The sequence below is a fragment of the Cyanistes caeruleus genome, chromosome Z (assembly GCF_971803275.1).
Source record: "Cyanistes caeruleus chromosome Z, bCyaCae1.hap1.1, whole genome shotgun sequence".
NCBI lineage: Eukaryota > Metazoa > Chordata > Aves > Passeriformes > Paridae > Cyanistes > Cyanistes caeruleus.
The window spans coordinates 18,840,491-18,855,198 of NC_141732.1; the positions used below are offsets into that span (position 1 = coordinate 18,840,491).

The following is a 14,708-nucleotide window of genomic DNA, read 5'->3' on the forward strand; positions in this document are numbered from 1 at the left end:
CTGATTTCATGGCACACCTCTTAAGGTGCACTTTTGCTACACATGATAGAATTGAGTGGCAGTATACATATTATCAGGATACTTTCAAGTGCATCATGACACATGTCTTGAAAAATCAGTTGGTAGAAGGCAGTATGCACTTTGAAACTGAAACCTTCATAGAGTCACAGAATAAGCTGAGTTGGAAAGGATCCATGAGGATCAAGTCTAGTTCCCATTCCTGCACTGCACAACCCAAAGATTCACACCATGTACTCAAGAGTTTTGTCCAAATGCTTCTTGAACTTGGACTGCCTTGGTGCTGTGACCATTTCCCTGGGAGCCTGTTCAAGTGTCCAACCACCTCTGGGTGAAGCAATTTTTCATCTTTAACCTGAACCTTCCTCAACAAAGCTTCATGTTGTTTCCTTGTGTCCCATCACTGGCAAAGAATTAAGAGGTCAATTCTTGCCCCTCTGCTTCCCCCTGTGAGGATGTTGAGGACATGACAAGGTCTTCCCTTAGTCTCCTCCAGGCCAGACAAATCAAGTGATCTCAACCACTTCTCATAAGGCTTCTCCTCCAGATCCTTCACCATCCTCATGGCCTTCCTTTGGCTTGCCAATAGCTTAATGTCTTTTAGATATTACAGTGCCCAAAAGAGCACATAATGCTCAAAGTGTGACCACCCCAATGCAGTGCAGAGCAGGACAATCCCCTCCCTCTGGTTGGCACTGCTGGGCTTGATGCCCCCAGCTGCCAGGCCACATTGTTTACTGATAGGGAGCATGGCACTAACGAAAACCCCAAGTCCCTTTCCTCAGCACTGCTTCCCAGCCTCTTATTCCCTGATCTGTATGCACAACCAGGTTTGTCCCACTGAACTTGAATAGCAGAGGAATCTGGGAATAGGAGGCAGGGTCCATACCAACAGGAGCACCTAAAAGAAGCATGGCTTTGATATTTAAGGTGGATCCACTTTAAATGAAGCAAGCTCTCACTGAAGGATGAGCTTATTCTGATTTCTTAAAGACTTGTATTTTTGAACCAGAAGTGTGCAGATCTTTATAATTTTTCTAGTAAAGAGATGGATCTCTAATTAGTCATGGGTTTGCCTTCCTAGCTATTTTCCCTTGTGTGCTTACCCTCACGTTAGAAACCACTATTCTAAAGGACACATACTGAAAGCTGCATAAGAACACTAGTCCTGACCAAACCTATAAACTCCCTGTAAAGTTTTAGAGCTAGGTATTGAGAAGGCCAGTTATAAGGCCTTCTTAAATGTTTACTTCACTCACAGCAGGAATTTGAAACTACTTTTCCAATAATTAAGGCTAAGGTCAAAACCTGACAGCATGTAGGAAGCACAGCTACCTGGTACCAGAAATGGAAAGAAGACAGTTGCACATGAAGAGCTTCCAGACTTCACAGAGTTAAATTTGTGTAACTTTGCAACTTAACAAATTATTTACATTAAGGACTGACACAACTGATACAGCTTTACTGACAATATCGCTTCTCTCCTAAATGTTAATAAAAATATTCCCAGAAAAATGAAATTTATAGGTATCTTGTTGAAAAATACAGAAAGCATAGAAGTCTCTATCATGCAAGCTTTCAGCCTTGTGAAAGAGAACAGGCTCTTCAGGAGTTCTGCAACTGAAAATAAGCATATTTTAGAAAAGCTGTTTGATGAAAGCAGTAAATCTACATATATGTTTTTCAAAAACTCATGCTGAAAAAGTAGGAAAATACTTTGTCTTTCGTGGAAAATTTTAAGATCACTAATGGAAACATGACCTAAACATTCACAAGAGAAAGGTGCAACAATTCTTTTCCTCACACATACAGATTTGTGTTCTGCTTAAGCACTACTCAAAATATATCTTTATTCTGGTCATATAGTTGTCAAAAAACTATTTTCTTCACCACTCCTTGAACAGAAAACAAGTCAACTAGCTACCATTTGACTTCCTTGCTGTACAATCTCTGCTGATTTCAGAGTTTGATACTGTGCTCATTTTTTTTGAAATATAAAAAATTATTAAGCCAAATGATAATTCAACTTCATTCTGCTGTGCAATAAATTTTGGGTTTTTTCAAAACCACAAAAAAAAAAAAAAAGAAAAATAAAGAAATAGCTACATACAGGTAGATTAGCTGTAGCTTTAATTTCAACTGCATGAAACTGGCTGGTACAAAAGTTTATTAAGAATTGAGAGTCTAAAGTTTTGCATGTAAACCCAGAATGGCAAGAATGGTTCTAATTCAACTAAAGCTGCTGAAGGTTTTATATTTAAAAAGCTCATGATGAACTCATTGAAACACTCACCCTATTCCAATTTTTGTCTTCTTTTTAACAATTAGTACCATTCTTTGAATTGCAGCAACTTACAAGTGCTTTATAAACAACCATCTGCCTTATTGTATCTTTTCTGCTTTTCACTGTTTATCAATTTAAAAATGTAAAACACATTTATCAACAATGTAACAAACTCCCATCTGGGTTTATGAGATGCTCATCATTTCTTTCAAGAATCATGCTAACAATAATTATAAAACTATCTCTGAACCTTTCGAAAACTGTCATGTTACTCTGATGAACCAACCTACTGCCAATTGCTGCCTGCAAACTAGAAGAGTTCACTGAAGCACATCTGACATAATCATTCCACTAAAAAGTCTTCACAAACACCAGATTTTGAAAGCTGATTTAGCATATGCAAATGAATATACTGCATGTAATGAAGATTCATATTTAAATTTCTGTAGGTACTGTAAGTAGTCCTGAATCCTAGCTGTCCATTTAGTTCACTCAGAAAAAAGAAATGCTGAAAATTAACACGCTTAAAAGCTCAGATCTTCATAAAATTACTAAGACTGTACACATATATAATTTAAATATTTTTCAGCTGCCTCTAATAGCTTTCTCTATTGTCAAAAACATTGATTCAAAAATGGGAAAAGTAAAAGGACTGGAACTTTCTAGAAATTTATTACTTAAGAGCTTAGGAACTACTATTAGAGAGAAATTCGGTATCATGCCCCAGTTTTGGTTGCATTACCTAATTGTTTAAAGACTTCTTTGCCACTTTTCTATTTCACACTTACCTAGCAAAAATTACAAAAAATCAAACCAGTATGAAAAAGCCCTACCGCATATAGGGCATGGATTCCAAAAGTACTGCATTTATAATTGCCCTTGCTGTCCATAAAGTGATAAGGCTCATTTAGGTTCTTCCTTGAACTGGTAGATTCAAGATTCTCTGTTCCACATACATTCATGTGTAGTAAGATATGAGATCACATATTTTAAAGATCCTGGCTAATCTCTCTCTTCTGGCCTATCTTTATATTTTTGTCCAAACACTGCAACTCTGATTTTTTTTGTGACATTGACTACACTGAAAAATGTTGCTAAAGCAAAAGACCTTCTGCAATATTCATTAGTAGATGGGTGTCCTGGACAGTTAATTTTGCAGTAGCCCAGAGAAGGCATGGCTGGGACCCAGAGGTTATTCTATACTACCTCACATCATTGCTAGGCCAGTGGGAGGGGACCCTCCTGCAGGGAGAAGCGGTCTCTTCTCATTGGGGAACCATGGCTGCCATGGGGTCAGGTTGGGTTCCACAGTGAGCATTTTACATGTAAATCACTCTTTCTCTTTTGTACACTTCTTTCATTAATACTACTGCAGTTACTCTATATAAAAAAAACACAAAAAAAACCCCACAAAAAAACCCAAAAGCCACCAAAAAAGCCCTGTTATTTTTTGCCTGTCACTATTCAATTTCTTCAATAAACTGTTATATTTTTTTCACTTATATCTATTTATATTCATTTCTCCTTATTGGTTAAATTAAGGGGAGCTAACTCATTTTAGAGTGTCTCTCTTAAATTATCTTAAACCAAGACCTAAATCAGCCAAATATCTGCTTTCTATTACAACAATACTGTTCTAAAATAAAACCTACTTATATATACTTACAAACACTAATAACTCAGTGTCATTTCATTCAAATCTGTACCATGGGATCCATTAGCAAGAAGCTGAATTACCCTCACCATCGGGGCAGGTTATAACAGAGGGTATTTCAAGGACCCCAAAAGGCCATTGGTAGGCTTTTGGGAGAGCTGCTGTGGAGGCAGAGGAAATGAAATAGCTGAATAGCTTGCCTGTTCTCTCAGAGGATCCTTCTGCTGAGGGCTGAAGAGCAACAGGTACCAAGCACTCCCACAACAGTGCACCATCGATAACTCCAGCAGCCAGGACTCTGAACCCCAGCCGTGAGATGGGTCCTGGACAGCCTGGGAGTGGCCAGCAAGGCTCACTCACTGTTTAGTAGTCCCAAATGGCCAGTGTGTAAGTCCAGTGGAGAGTGTCATGGCCTGAAGGAAGTCACTCCACCAAACACTGCTGTGCCGGACATGCTGGAACTTCAGTAAGGACTGGAGTCCAGGCCATCAAAGTGCTGCCACCACTGACATTCCAAGTGTGCTCTTCTCTATGCCTGAGAGTAGGCCACAGTTTGCTGTCACCTAGAAGGGCACTAAGTATACCTGGAACTGGCTGTGCAAGGGGTGTAAACCCAGGCCCACTATTTGCCTTGGACTAATCCAGACTGCACTGGAAAAGGGTGAGGCTCCAGAACACTTGCATTGATGACATTATCACACGGGAGAATATAGCAGAGAAAGTTCGTAAGAAAGAGGAGAACATAATCCAAATAATTCTGAAAGCTGTTTTTGCTTATGAAGCAAGGTAAGGTCAAGGGACCTATCCAGGAAATTCATTTTTTGGGAGTAAAATGGCAAGATAGACATCATTGCATTTCAATGGACATGGTCAACCAAGTAGCAGCTATGTCCCTGCAAAGAAGGAAACACATACTTTCTTAGATGCTGTTAGTTTCTGGAGGATTCCAGATTACAGTCAGATTGTAAATCATCTCTATCATGTGACCTGGAGGAAGGATGATTTTAAGTGGTGTCCGGAATTACAAGCTTTTGAACAAATAAAACAAGAGATTGTTGATGCAGTAGCACAGGAGTCAGTCAGAAGAGGTGAGGATGTGAAAAATGTGGTCTACAATGCAGCCAGGAAGAATGGTCCTTCCTGGCGTCTGTGGAAAAGTACCTGAGGAGACTAGAAGGATGAACCCTGGGGTTCTACAGTCAGGGATACAAAGGATCTGAGGCCCACTACAACACTACTGAAAAAGATCCTGGCATCTTATGAAGGGGTTTGAACTACTTCCAAAGTGATGGGCACCAAAGCACAGCTCCTGCTGGCACCCTAATTGCCAGTGCTGGGCGAGATGCTCAAAGGACAAGTCCTTCCCACACATCATGCCACTGATACTATATCGAGTAATTGGATCACTCTGATCACATGGAAAACTTGAGCAGCAAACGCCAGCTGCTCAGGGATCTTGGAATTCCTCATGAATTAGCCCAAAGGCAAAAAAATGCAGATTATCATCAGAAGAATAGGAGGAGGAAGTTCCACATGCTGACAAGGCCCCACCTTGTGAAATTAAATGAAAAGCAATATGGTCACTTCACTGATGGCTCCTGCTGTATGGTTGGGCTACACTGAAAACAGAAAGCAGCTGTACAGAGTCCTACATGGAGAGTCCCAGGAGCTATGGAGGGACAAGGTGCATCAAGTCAGGTTGCAGAGCTGAAAGCCATCCAGCTGGCTTTTATGGAGGGACAAGGTGCATCAAGTCAGGTTGCAGAGCTGAAAGCCATCCAGCTGGCTTTAGATACCACTGAATGAGAAAAATGGCCAGTGCTCTACCTCTACACTGGCTTGTGGATGACAGTAAATGCACTGTGGGGGTGGCTGAGCCAATGGAAAAAGAGCAACTAATGGGTGAACAGAGGTGAACCCATCTGGGCTGCTGAACTGTGGTGAGGCATCACCACCCAGGTTGAGAAGCTGGCTGTAAAAGTATTTGGAGTAGATGCACAGCACATACCCAGGAGTGAGGCTACTGAAAAGCATTCCAATAATGGACAGGTGGATTGGCTGCCAAGATTAAACTGTTTTAGGACTGGCAGCATAAGGGTGAATTATTGTTGGTCAGTGGGCCCATGATGCCTCAGGCCATCAGGGAAGAAATGTAACAACACAAATGGGCTCGTGGCTTAACTATGGGGTGGATTTAGTGATGGACACTATTCCCAGGTGATCCATAACTGAAACATGCACTGTGATCAAGCAGGCCTAGCAGGTACAGCCCCTGTGGTGTGGTGAACGATGGTCAAAATACATATAGAGGGAGGTTTGGCAGGTTAATTACACTGCATTCATGCAAACCCACCAAGGCAGGCTCCGAGTGCTGACAGAGGTATAAAGAACTGCTGGATGGCTGGACATGTACCCTGTGCCTCACACCATTGCCTGGAACACCATCTTGAGCTTTGAAAAGCAAGTCCTGTGACAACATGGCACCCCAGAAAAAAATAGAGCAGTACTGATGCCAAGATGATTTTTTTCCTTTTCTTTTATATACCTTTTATGTAACTTTTATGTATCCTCAGTATTCTTGACATGCATACTTATAATTCCTTAAGTCAGATAACTTAGCATAGCCCTAATATTCTTTTAGGTCAGAAGACCAAAGATCCTAGAGGCCTTATAGTAGGAGGCTGGAAAACCATATGCTATCTCAGGAAAACAAGGTCTTCTCGAGAACATACCCTGTAAACTAGAGATTCGGTCCATCCAGGGGGAAATTCCTCAAAATGGGGAAGTATCAGGCCATTCATCCAGGCATCCCATTGGGGCATCTTTGTTAGATATGCTAATTTGTCAGGTCTATAAATTGTACAGGCAATCTATTGTGTCTGTGCATTGCAGCACATTGACACAATACACACTTTGACAAAGTGGTGCACCAATAAGGATCCTTATTAAAACACTGAAGTAAAACCCCTTATTCATTAATTGTGTCTGGCTCTCAGTTTTTTAAGACCAGAAAAAAGGCATCACTACAATGGGATTGCTTTCAAAAATAGCCACATGGACACCAGGGCCAGAGAGCAAGGTACTGAGTAGGTATCTTATTCCCTGCCACACACCAGCCTCTGGGAAAAGTGAATGAAACTATAGACTGTTAAAACCACATTGAAAGCAATGAGTGGTGGGACCTTCAAACACTGGGATCTCCATTTATTTGTAGACTTCCTGGTTAGCTAACACTACAGAATCCAGTCTAGCTGGCCCTGCCCAATCAAAACCTCCACGTACCACAGAAGGGACAGAGTTACCACTGTGCATATGAGGACTCCATTAGAGGCGACAGTTTGGATTAGTCCTGCCTCCAACAAAGTGGAGCAGCATCAAACCCATCAGTGTGATTGTTTTTGTTTAAGGACCTGAGTGCATTTCATGGGTAATTCTGATGGATGGGAAAATGTGATGTGTACCTCAAGGAGGGGTGCAATTCTAGTATTTCTGTGGCATTGACTCCACCGCAAAATTTTGCTGAAACAAAAAGCCTTCTGCAATGTTCATTAGTGGTGGATGGGTCAGATAGGTGTCCTGATTCTGGCCAGGACAGGGTTCATTTCCACAGTAGCCAGAGTGGGGGCATTGCTAGGACCTAGACGTTATTCTGTACCTCCCTGTTATTTTCCACAGTTAGAGAAGGGTTCACTTCTGGAGCAAGGGACTCTGGCTGTATGGGTCAGACCTCCATGGGGAGCTTTTTGCACAAAAATCACTCTTGCTTTTGTACACTCTTACTATTAATATTTCTGCTGTTTCTGTTAGTTTTCTATCTCATTGCTGTTTCCAGCAAATTGTTCTTATCTCAACCCATAATCTTGACTTTTTTTGCCCCCAATTCTCCTCTCCATCCTATCAGGAGAAGGAAGTGAGAGATGGGGTAGGAAGGAAGCAGCACACTGATTGGAGTGCCTCAGTGGAAGCACTGAACTGGTGAGTACCACTCCTAAACCACCAAAACGGGGCATAACTTAAAGAGAAATAGCACTATCAAAGGAGATCACACAAAGCAGAAATTAACCACTTCTAGAAATAAGGATGTGAGAGATATTTGAATTAAATGCTTTCACTCTCCTGCTGAAACAGGACTTAGAGTTTTAGTGCACCCTTTTGCTACCTCCCTGGAAGTTCACCCTCATTTGACTGTAATACAAGACACTGAAAAGATTCACATTTGCTCCACAGACACCTGTTAAGTATATGGTACCTCATCTCTGAACAGAAAAACCTCTTCAACAGCCCAAGCCAAGCAGGCATTCCATAAAGGCAAATGTTCATTAATCCAATGATACATTACATCACTACAAATTATTTCATTGACTCAGTAAGAAGAAATTTTCCAATCACTGAATAACCAACAGTAAATACGTTATAAGAAGTCATGATACACAAAAAATTTTTCTTGATTCACAGTGTGCAGCATCTACTTTATATTATATTAAAGCAATGCTAGCCACAGAAAATCGGGAATGTTCAACGATAAACTGCAAAGAAACTGAAACTAAGAGTGTAAGGATTTCTACTAATCATCTGCACATTTTATTTGAAACTTGATCCTGCAGCCCTTATTCACAAGATCAGACCTATTGAGTTTATTCACATGAGCTTTGGCTGCAAGATTGGACCTTAAGTACTATCAGGTGCACGTGCAGCCTATCATCAGATTTTGGGTTATTCATGCAAGAAGCTACCCTTTCAAATGCAGACTACTTAATGCTTCCTTCTTCATTAACTTACATGTCCTCTTCTGCTGCTCTATGCTTTCATCTGTGCTATGTAAATAGCCTCTCAGTCATCAAAACAAATAATGATCTTTGCAACCAAGGAGGAAATTAGTAGCAGGTGAACGCTTATTTTTTATATCTTGTTGAGACCAAGCTGTTCTTTAACTTAAAGGAGATCTGGAAAAAAAATCCAATTTTACTACTTAGCCATCTTAATGATGGGTTGTCAAGGTGGGATACTTTATCCCACTCACACTAACTAAATATTAACCTTGATGGCAATCTACTTTATGATGAGCTGGACCTAAAACTGTGAACATACTTTAAAGCAGTTTAAAGTGGAATAAGACTTCTCTGATGACATAAATAAGCTGCATCTTATCACACATGAAACCAGGAATTTCTGATTTAAATATTATATTTCTTTGCTTTATGTATGTTCTACATATAATACAAAATATTATACTATGGTGACTGTAAAAAAAAGTCTAAGTTCTTTTGCTACCTGCCTACAGACTTCTGCAGTTCAGATAGGCTGCAATTACAAGACATGGCATTAACCTGAAGGATCACAGCAAAGACATTTATGTCATGGTCCACATAATAATCTACATATTTGCAAATCCTCTTTGAATTTTGCAAGACATTGGTAGAGAAGCAAACTGTCAGTACAAGTAGAAGTCTCTTCATCAGTGATGGCATTCCCAAAAATATTAATGCCAGTGTTCAATGGCCTCCAAGTAATCAACAAATTATACCTGACTTTAGGCCGTAAGTTATATGCAAAGCAACAGACAATACCTGTCTTCTGATGCTGGGAATACTCTGGATACTACATGAGTATGGAAGGAGAAAATCAACATACACTTTTTCATACACAAATCTCATTATCAATACAACTTGTGCAACTGACAAAATCAAAGGTAAAGTCCCAGCAACAGATAATAGTAGTACTTTCTTTGTAATTCCAGCTAATTTCAATGTAATGATAAGGCAGGGTCTGTTGGCAATTTCAGTAGTCATAATATCAATTGCAAGTGCAGTACAAATAATAAGCACACACATCCACTAAAAAGGAGACACATATCATGTGAGTCTAATCTGGAGTTTTATCTTGAATACAAATCTCTGTAACTCAAAGCTTGAAAAAAAAAATTAAAATGAGACCTTGAAATGGAATGGTATGTCTGCAACAACTAAACTGTTGCCACAAAATTTTTCTCAATCATAATTCAAACTTGCCACATGGATTAGTTGTCAGCTCGAAGCAGCTGCAACACTATGTTCTATGCACTTCTGTTGCCATTTTAATTTTTAAAAAGCAAATGGAGAGGCTCTCTATAAAATTCAATGCCACAATAGCAATGAATGATCCAGAATCACAAAATTCTGAAGAGTTCACTAAATTGTCAATTAACAACACACATCAAAAGGCAGCAGAAAAAAATAGTGTGCCTGAAATACCTGATCAGTGAATGAAGAATAAAGAGATGTAAGGAGAAGAGATGTAGGCAAACCATTTTGATACTGGAAGAATCAATTTCCACACAACCAGAAAAATTGCAGAACATCATAGATAGGATATTCATGACTTTTTATTTGCAAAAAAAGGCATGGATAACCAAACTGAAATTTATTAATGCCCCAAGAAAGAGAGAATGATGCTGGTACCATAATGCCAGGGAGTACATTCACTTCTTAAAATCAGTAAAACATATTGAAAACATATACAACATATATATATGTGCACAGTAAAAAATGTTGTCTTGTGCAGAATGTATATATCCTTTAAAAACTGGAAAAGCAGCATGCAATGACTGAGCTAACAATGGAAACACTGAATACATAAAACAATTTTGTTCAGTTATACAAGTATAGCTACTTCATCATCTCACTGGATGACCAGCTATATACCTGAACCATAAATGCACATTAAAGAACTACAACCAAAGGATGATGTTTCAAAGTAAAGCCCTAAGGCCAGATTTTACTACATCACTTTACAAATCATTTGAGTGACTGCTTCTTAAGCTACCACAGTTTGCTAAAATCATCTTTGACTACAAAACAACTAACTGGAGAGTGATACAACTCTCCAGTATTATTCAATGTTCACACTCACTAATTTATGGCACAAAACGAGATTTTAGTTATGTGAATAAATGCCAAGGATCAGTATGTCCTGTGTTCCCAAATAACTACATCAAAATCAGACAATGGAACATCTATAAACTTGTGGCTTGTTGGAACAACTATGTGGAACTGAGAACCTAGCAGAAATAGACTGAAACACAGATGAGCTTTTTTTCTCTAAAAACACACAACAGACAACTTAGAACAATCTCTATCAGACACCTGACCTTAAGCTTTCTTTGCCTTTCACCTACCGATATAAATGAAATGCATTTTCAAAGATCATTCAAACTTGAACATGGAGAATGACTATAACTAAGGCAAAATGCGCAACACAGATCACACATATATGATTCCCTGTCGCCCTGAAAACACAGATTCTGACCTTGCTAACATAGTTTTCTAAAGACTTTCCCAGGACAGTAACTGTAAACATAGATATGTGTACATTCTTTCTGTTACACGTCTTGTGATGGGCATCTCTCATGGCCAGTGCAGTGACAAAGTGTTATCCTGACCATCCAATCCCTGACTGTGGTAAGAAGCCTATAAATCCTGGGAGGAAAAATTAACTTTCTCTTCTTTTCACCACACCTCGACCTGTGTCCACGTGATCTATTCATCTTCAGCGGTAACAATTTCCCATTCCTGGAACAAGTACACCAAAAACATCACAAGAATCTGTTCATACTACTGTGGGTTGAAGCTATTTTCACACACTTTTCAGATGCAAAGAATGTGAAATTCACCACGTATTTCCAAATATGCAGAGGAAAGTGTGGTGGCACAGGATCCCCATACTGATCTTTAGAGTTCTGTCTTGTCCAACTCACTTATTTGGAAAATGGGAATACTTGAACAATGTAGAGACACACAAAGTCCACACACATGGGCCACGCAACAGTATTTCCTCTCAGAAGAAATGTGTATCAAGTAACTTGGATAATGTAGACACAGCAGCATTGTGTCTACATACAGAACTATCCCTTTTTTCTGGGAAAGTATACAAAATTAAAAGATGTGAGAAGCACCTGCAATAGCCCCACCCACTGTCTACTCCCTGTCACAGTTTTTGCAGGAATGAGGAGAAGGTGGTAAAAATCAACCTTCATCAATCCCTGGTAACAAAGCTCTGGCAGAACAAACAGCTGGGCAGCCATAGCACATTCAGCAGAGAGCGCAGAATGAAATGAAACGGTAGCTGAGCAAGCAACCACGGAGCACTCCCAGAGAGCTGAAGCACCTCTTCTATGAACACAGGCTGAGTGAGTTTGGGTTGTTCAACCCGGAGAAGAGAAGGCTCCAGGGAGACATTACAGCACCTTTCAGTAAAGGGGCTACAAGAGAGCTGGAGAGTACTACTGAAAAGAACATGGAGTGATGGGACAGAGGGCAAGGTTTTGCTAGGTTTATTCTTCAAACCTAGCAAAAGCAAACAGGTTTACATTTGATGTTAGGAAGAAATTCTTGACTGTGAGGATGGTGAGGCACTGGAAGACTATGCCCAGAGAAGCTGGGGATACCCCATGACTGTCAGCCTTCAGTAAGGTCAGGGCTTCAAGTAACCTCATGTAGGAGAGGGTGTCCTGTCTATGGCAGGGGCTTGGAACCAGATAACATTTAAGGTCCCTTCCAACCTAAACCCGTTCCAGGGTTGTATGGATAAGACGCTTGTCTTCCTAAGGCACCATTATGCACAAACAAGTCCTGCTTTCCTGCAGATGGCTATACATCTGCCTGCTGATGTAAGGAAGTGAATTGATTTCTTATTGTGTTGGCAGCTTGTGTGCACAGCTTTTACTTTACCTATTAAACTGTAACCTGTGAATTTTTCACTTTTACCCTTCTGATTCTTTTCCCTATCCCACAGTGAGGAGTGAGCAGGTAACTACAGGGGGCTGAACTGCGTAGGAAGTACCAGTAGCACCCAAATATGTAATACACCAACAGATATTTAATCAATTCATCTTTAGATTTCTATTTCATTTATTGGTTCCTGGTATTTCCTAGTAACAAGAGAAAATCAACCAATGCATTTATCTTCAGCCAAAAAGTAAAACGTCGCAGCTTTGTAATCCATGATGTGACTAAGGTTGAAGAAAATACTGCACTGTGTAATATTCTGACTTACATAGGAAGATAATATACTAAAGTCAAACAGTCATCTAAATCACACCCTAAGCTACATAGCAAACAATAGAAATTATTGTTAGAGCATTAATATGCAGTAAATCCTGAAATATCTTCCATTAAATGACTGAAGTCTCACTAAAACTTTATTAACGTATGCAAAGTATCACTTCCACATGGAAACAAAACCAAACCCACAGCATGCGAACACACACACACATATATATATGTCCACATACATACCTACATATATAGACATACACATATATATACACACACACATAGACATATATACACATGAATGCACACACACAAATTATGTACCTCTCCAAGAGCTTCATAGCGCTTTTGGTTCCATCTATGCAAATCTTCACGATAATTAAAAACAAATGGCTCCCCGGTTTTAATGTGTCTTAATTGTCCTTCTGGAAAAGAAATAAAATCATTAGTGTTAATATACTTCTTCACTAAAAGACACACTCAATTGCTGAAAATTTTAATACAAGTCTACATCTAAAAATCAAGCTATTACAAATACCTCCTCATTTTAAGTTATAGACTTTTTAACAGAAAACAATTGTAGCATAACAAATTGGATTCCCCTTTTATGGTATGTACTGCTAGGTTAAGCTAAACACAAATTATGACTGTGAAATTGCACGCAGATATCAAATGCCAAACTGCTTCACAAGACATATTTATGTCTCAACTGCTATGAATTAACAGTGAAATGCAAACATTTTAAGTTAATATTTGATCTGCAGGTGATCGAGTTGTAGCTATAAATCCTCTACCTCAAAACTAACTGCATTGTAAAGAAACGCAAATACAAAAGAGGCTGGAAGCAAGGGGAAGATTTATCTTCAAGCTAACAACTTCCTAAGCTAATCTGGAAAGAACCATGTTCACAGTTAGGGAAAATACTTAACTCCAAGGTACAGTGAAGCCAAGTAAGATCTCCTAGATTTAGAGTACACTGAAAGTACAACAGTAGAATAAAGCAGACTGCTTGTTCAGAGCAAAACCACATACACTCTTACATTCCATTGTAACTTTCTGTAGTTGGCCTTGTTTATAGCCAAAGTTAACAGCATACCCAACCACTGGTGAAGACAGACTGTATTAAAATGAGAATAATAGAACAACAACCAGTAGGAAGCCAACTACAAAAACAAGTATTTTACCAACAATGTTTCAGCCTACCAGACAAAACACAAATTATGATCTCAGAGCATTACAAAACTGCAGTAGATCTGTAAAACATTAAAAACAGGGATATGTGCAAGGAAGCTGAATGCTGAAATGTCTGCATGATGAAACAAAGGTTTCTCCATAAAGTTTCCTGTTGAATAGAAGAAAATTGCTTGGTTCATGTATTTACAGAACTTCAACACTTTGATTCCTGGTGCTTTAAATAAAATATTTAAGATCTGATGTCTATAATAGTTATGCTTATCTGCTGATTTAACTTTTTTCCAGACTTGCCTTACTTCATGTACTAGATACCAAAGAATTATTTCTACACAGTTTCCTATCCCTGTCTTGGGTTCAAACATCCCCCTTCTCGCATTTTTCATCATAACTTTACTTTTGGCTGCCCCTTCTCAGATATATACTCTTCAAATATACCATTCAACATGAACTGGATCTTGCCTCAAGTAACAAGTATCTGCTATATTTTTCCTTGGACTTTATGGAACCTCTGCCTTTTTCAGATTTAAAT

The 14,708-nt window shown here is 39.3% G+C and overlaps 1 protein-coding gene across 5 annotated transcripts in view; it reads right to left on the reverse strand.

Annotated features, from left to right (window-relative positions):
- The window catches only part of ARB2A (ARB2 cotranscriptional regulator A), a 258,055-nt gene that overhangs the window by 216,146 nt on the left and 27,201 nt on the right, over positions 1 to 14,708 (reverse strand). For all 5 annotated transcript variants that reach the window (XR_015280929.1, XM_086869011.1, XM_086869013.1 and 2 more), the window contains exon 4: positions 13,310 to 13,410. Coding sequence is in view for 4 of the 5 variants with exons in the window: in XM_086869011.1 (XP_086725137.1) it covers positions 13,310 to 13,410 (101 nt within the window). In the remaining variant the exon portion in view is untranslated. The remainder of the gene's footprint in view (positions 1 to 13,309; positions 13,411 to 14,708) is intronic.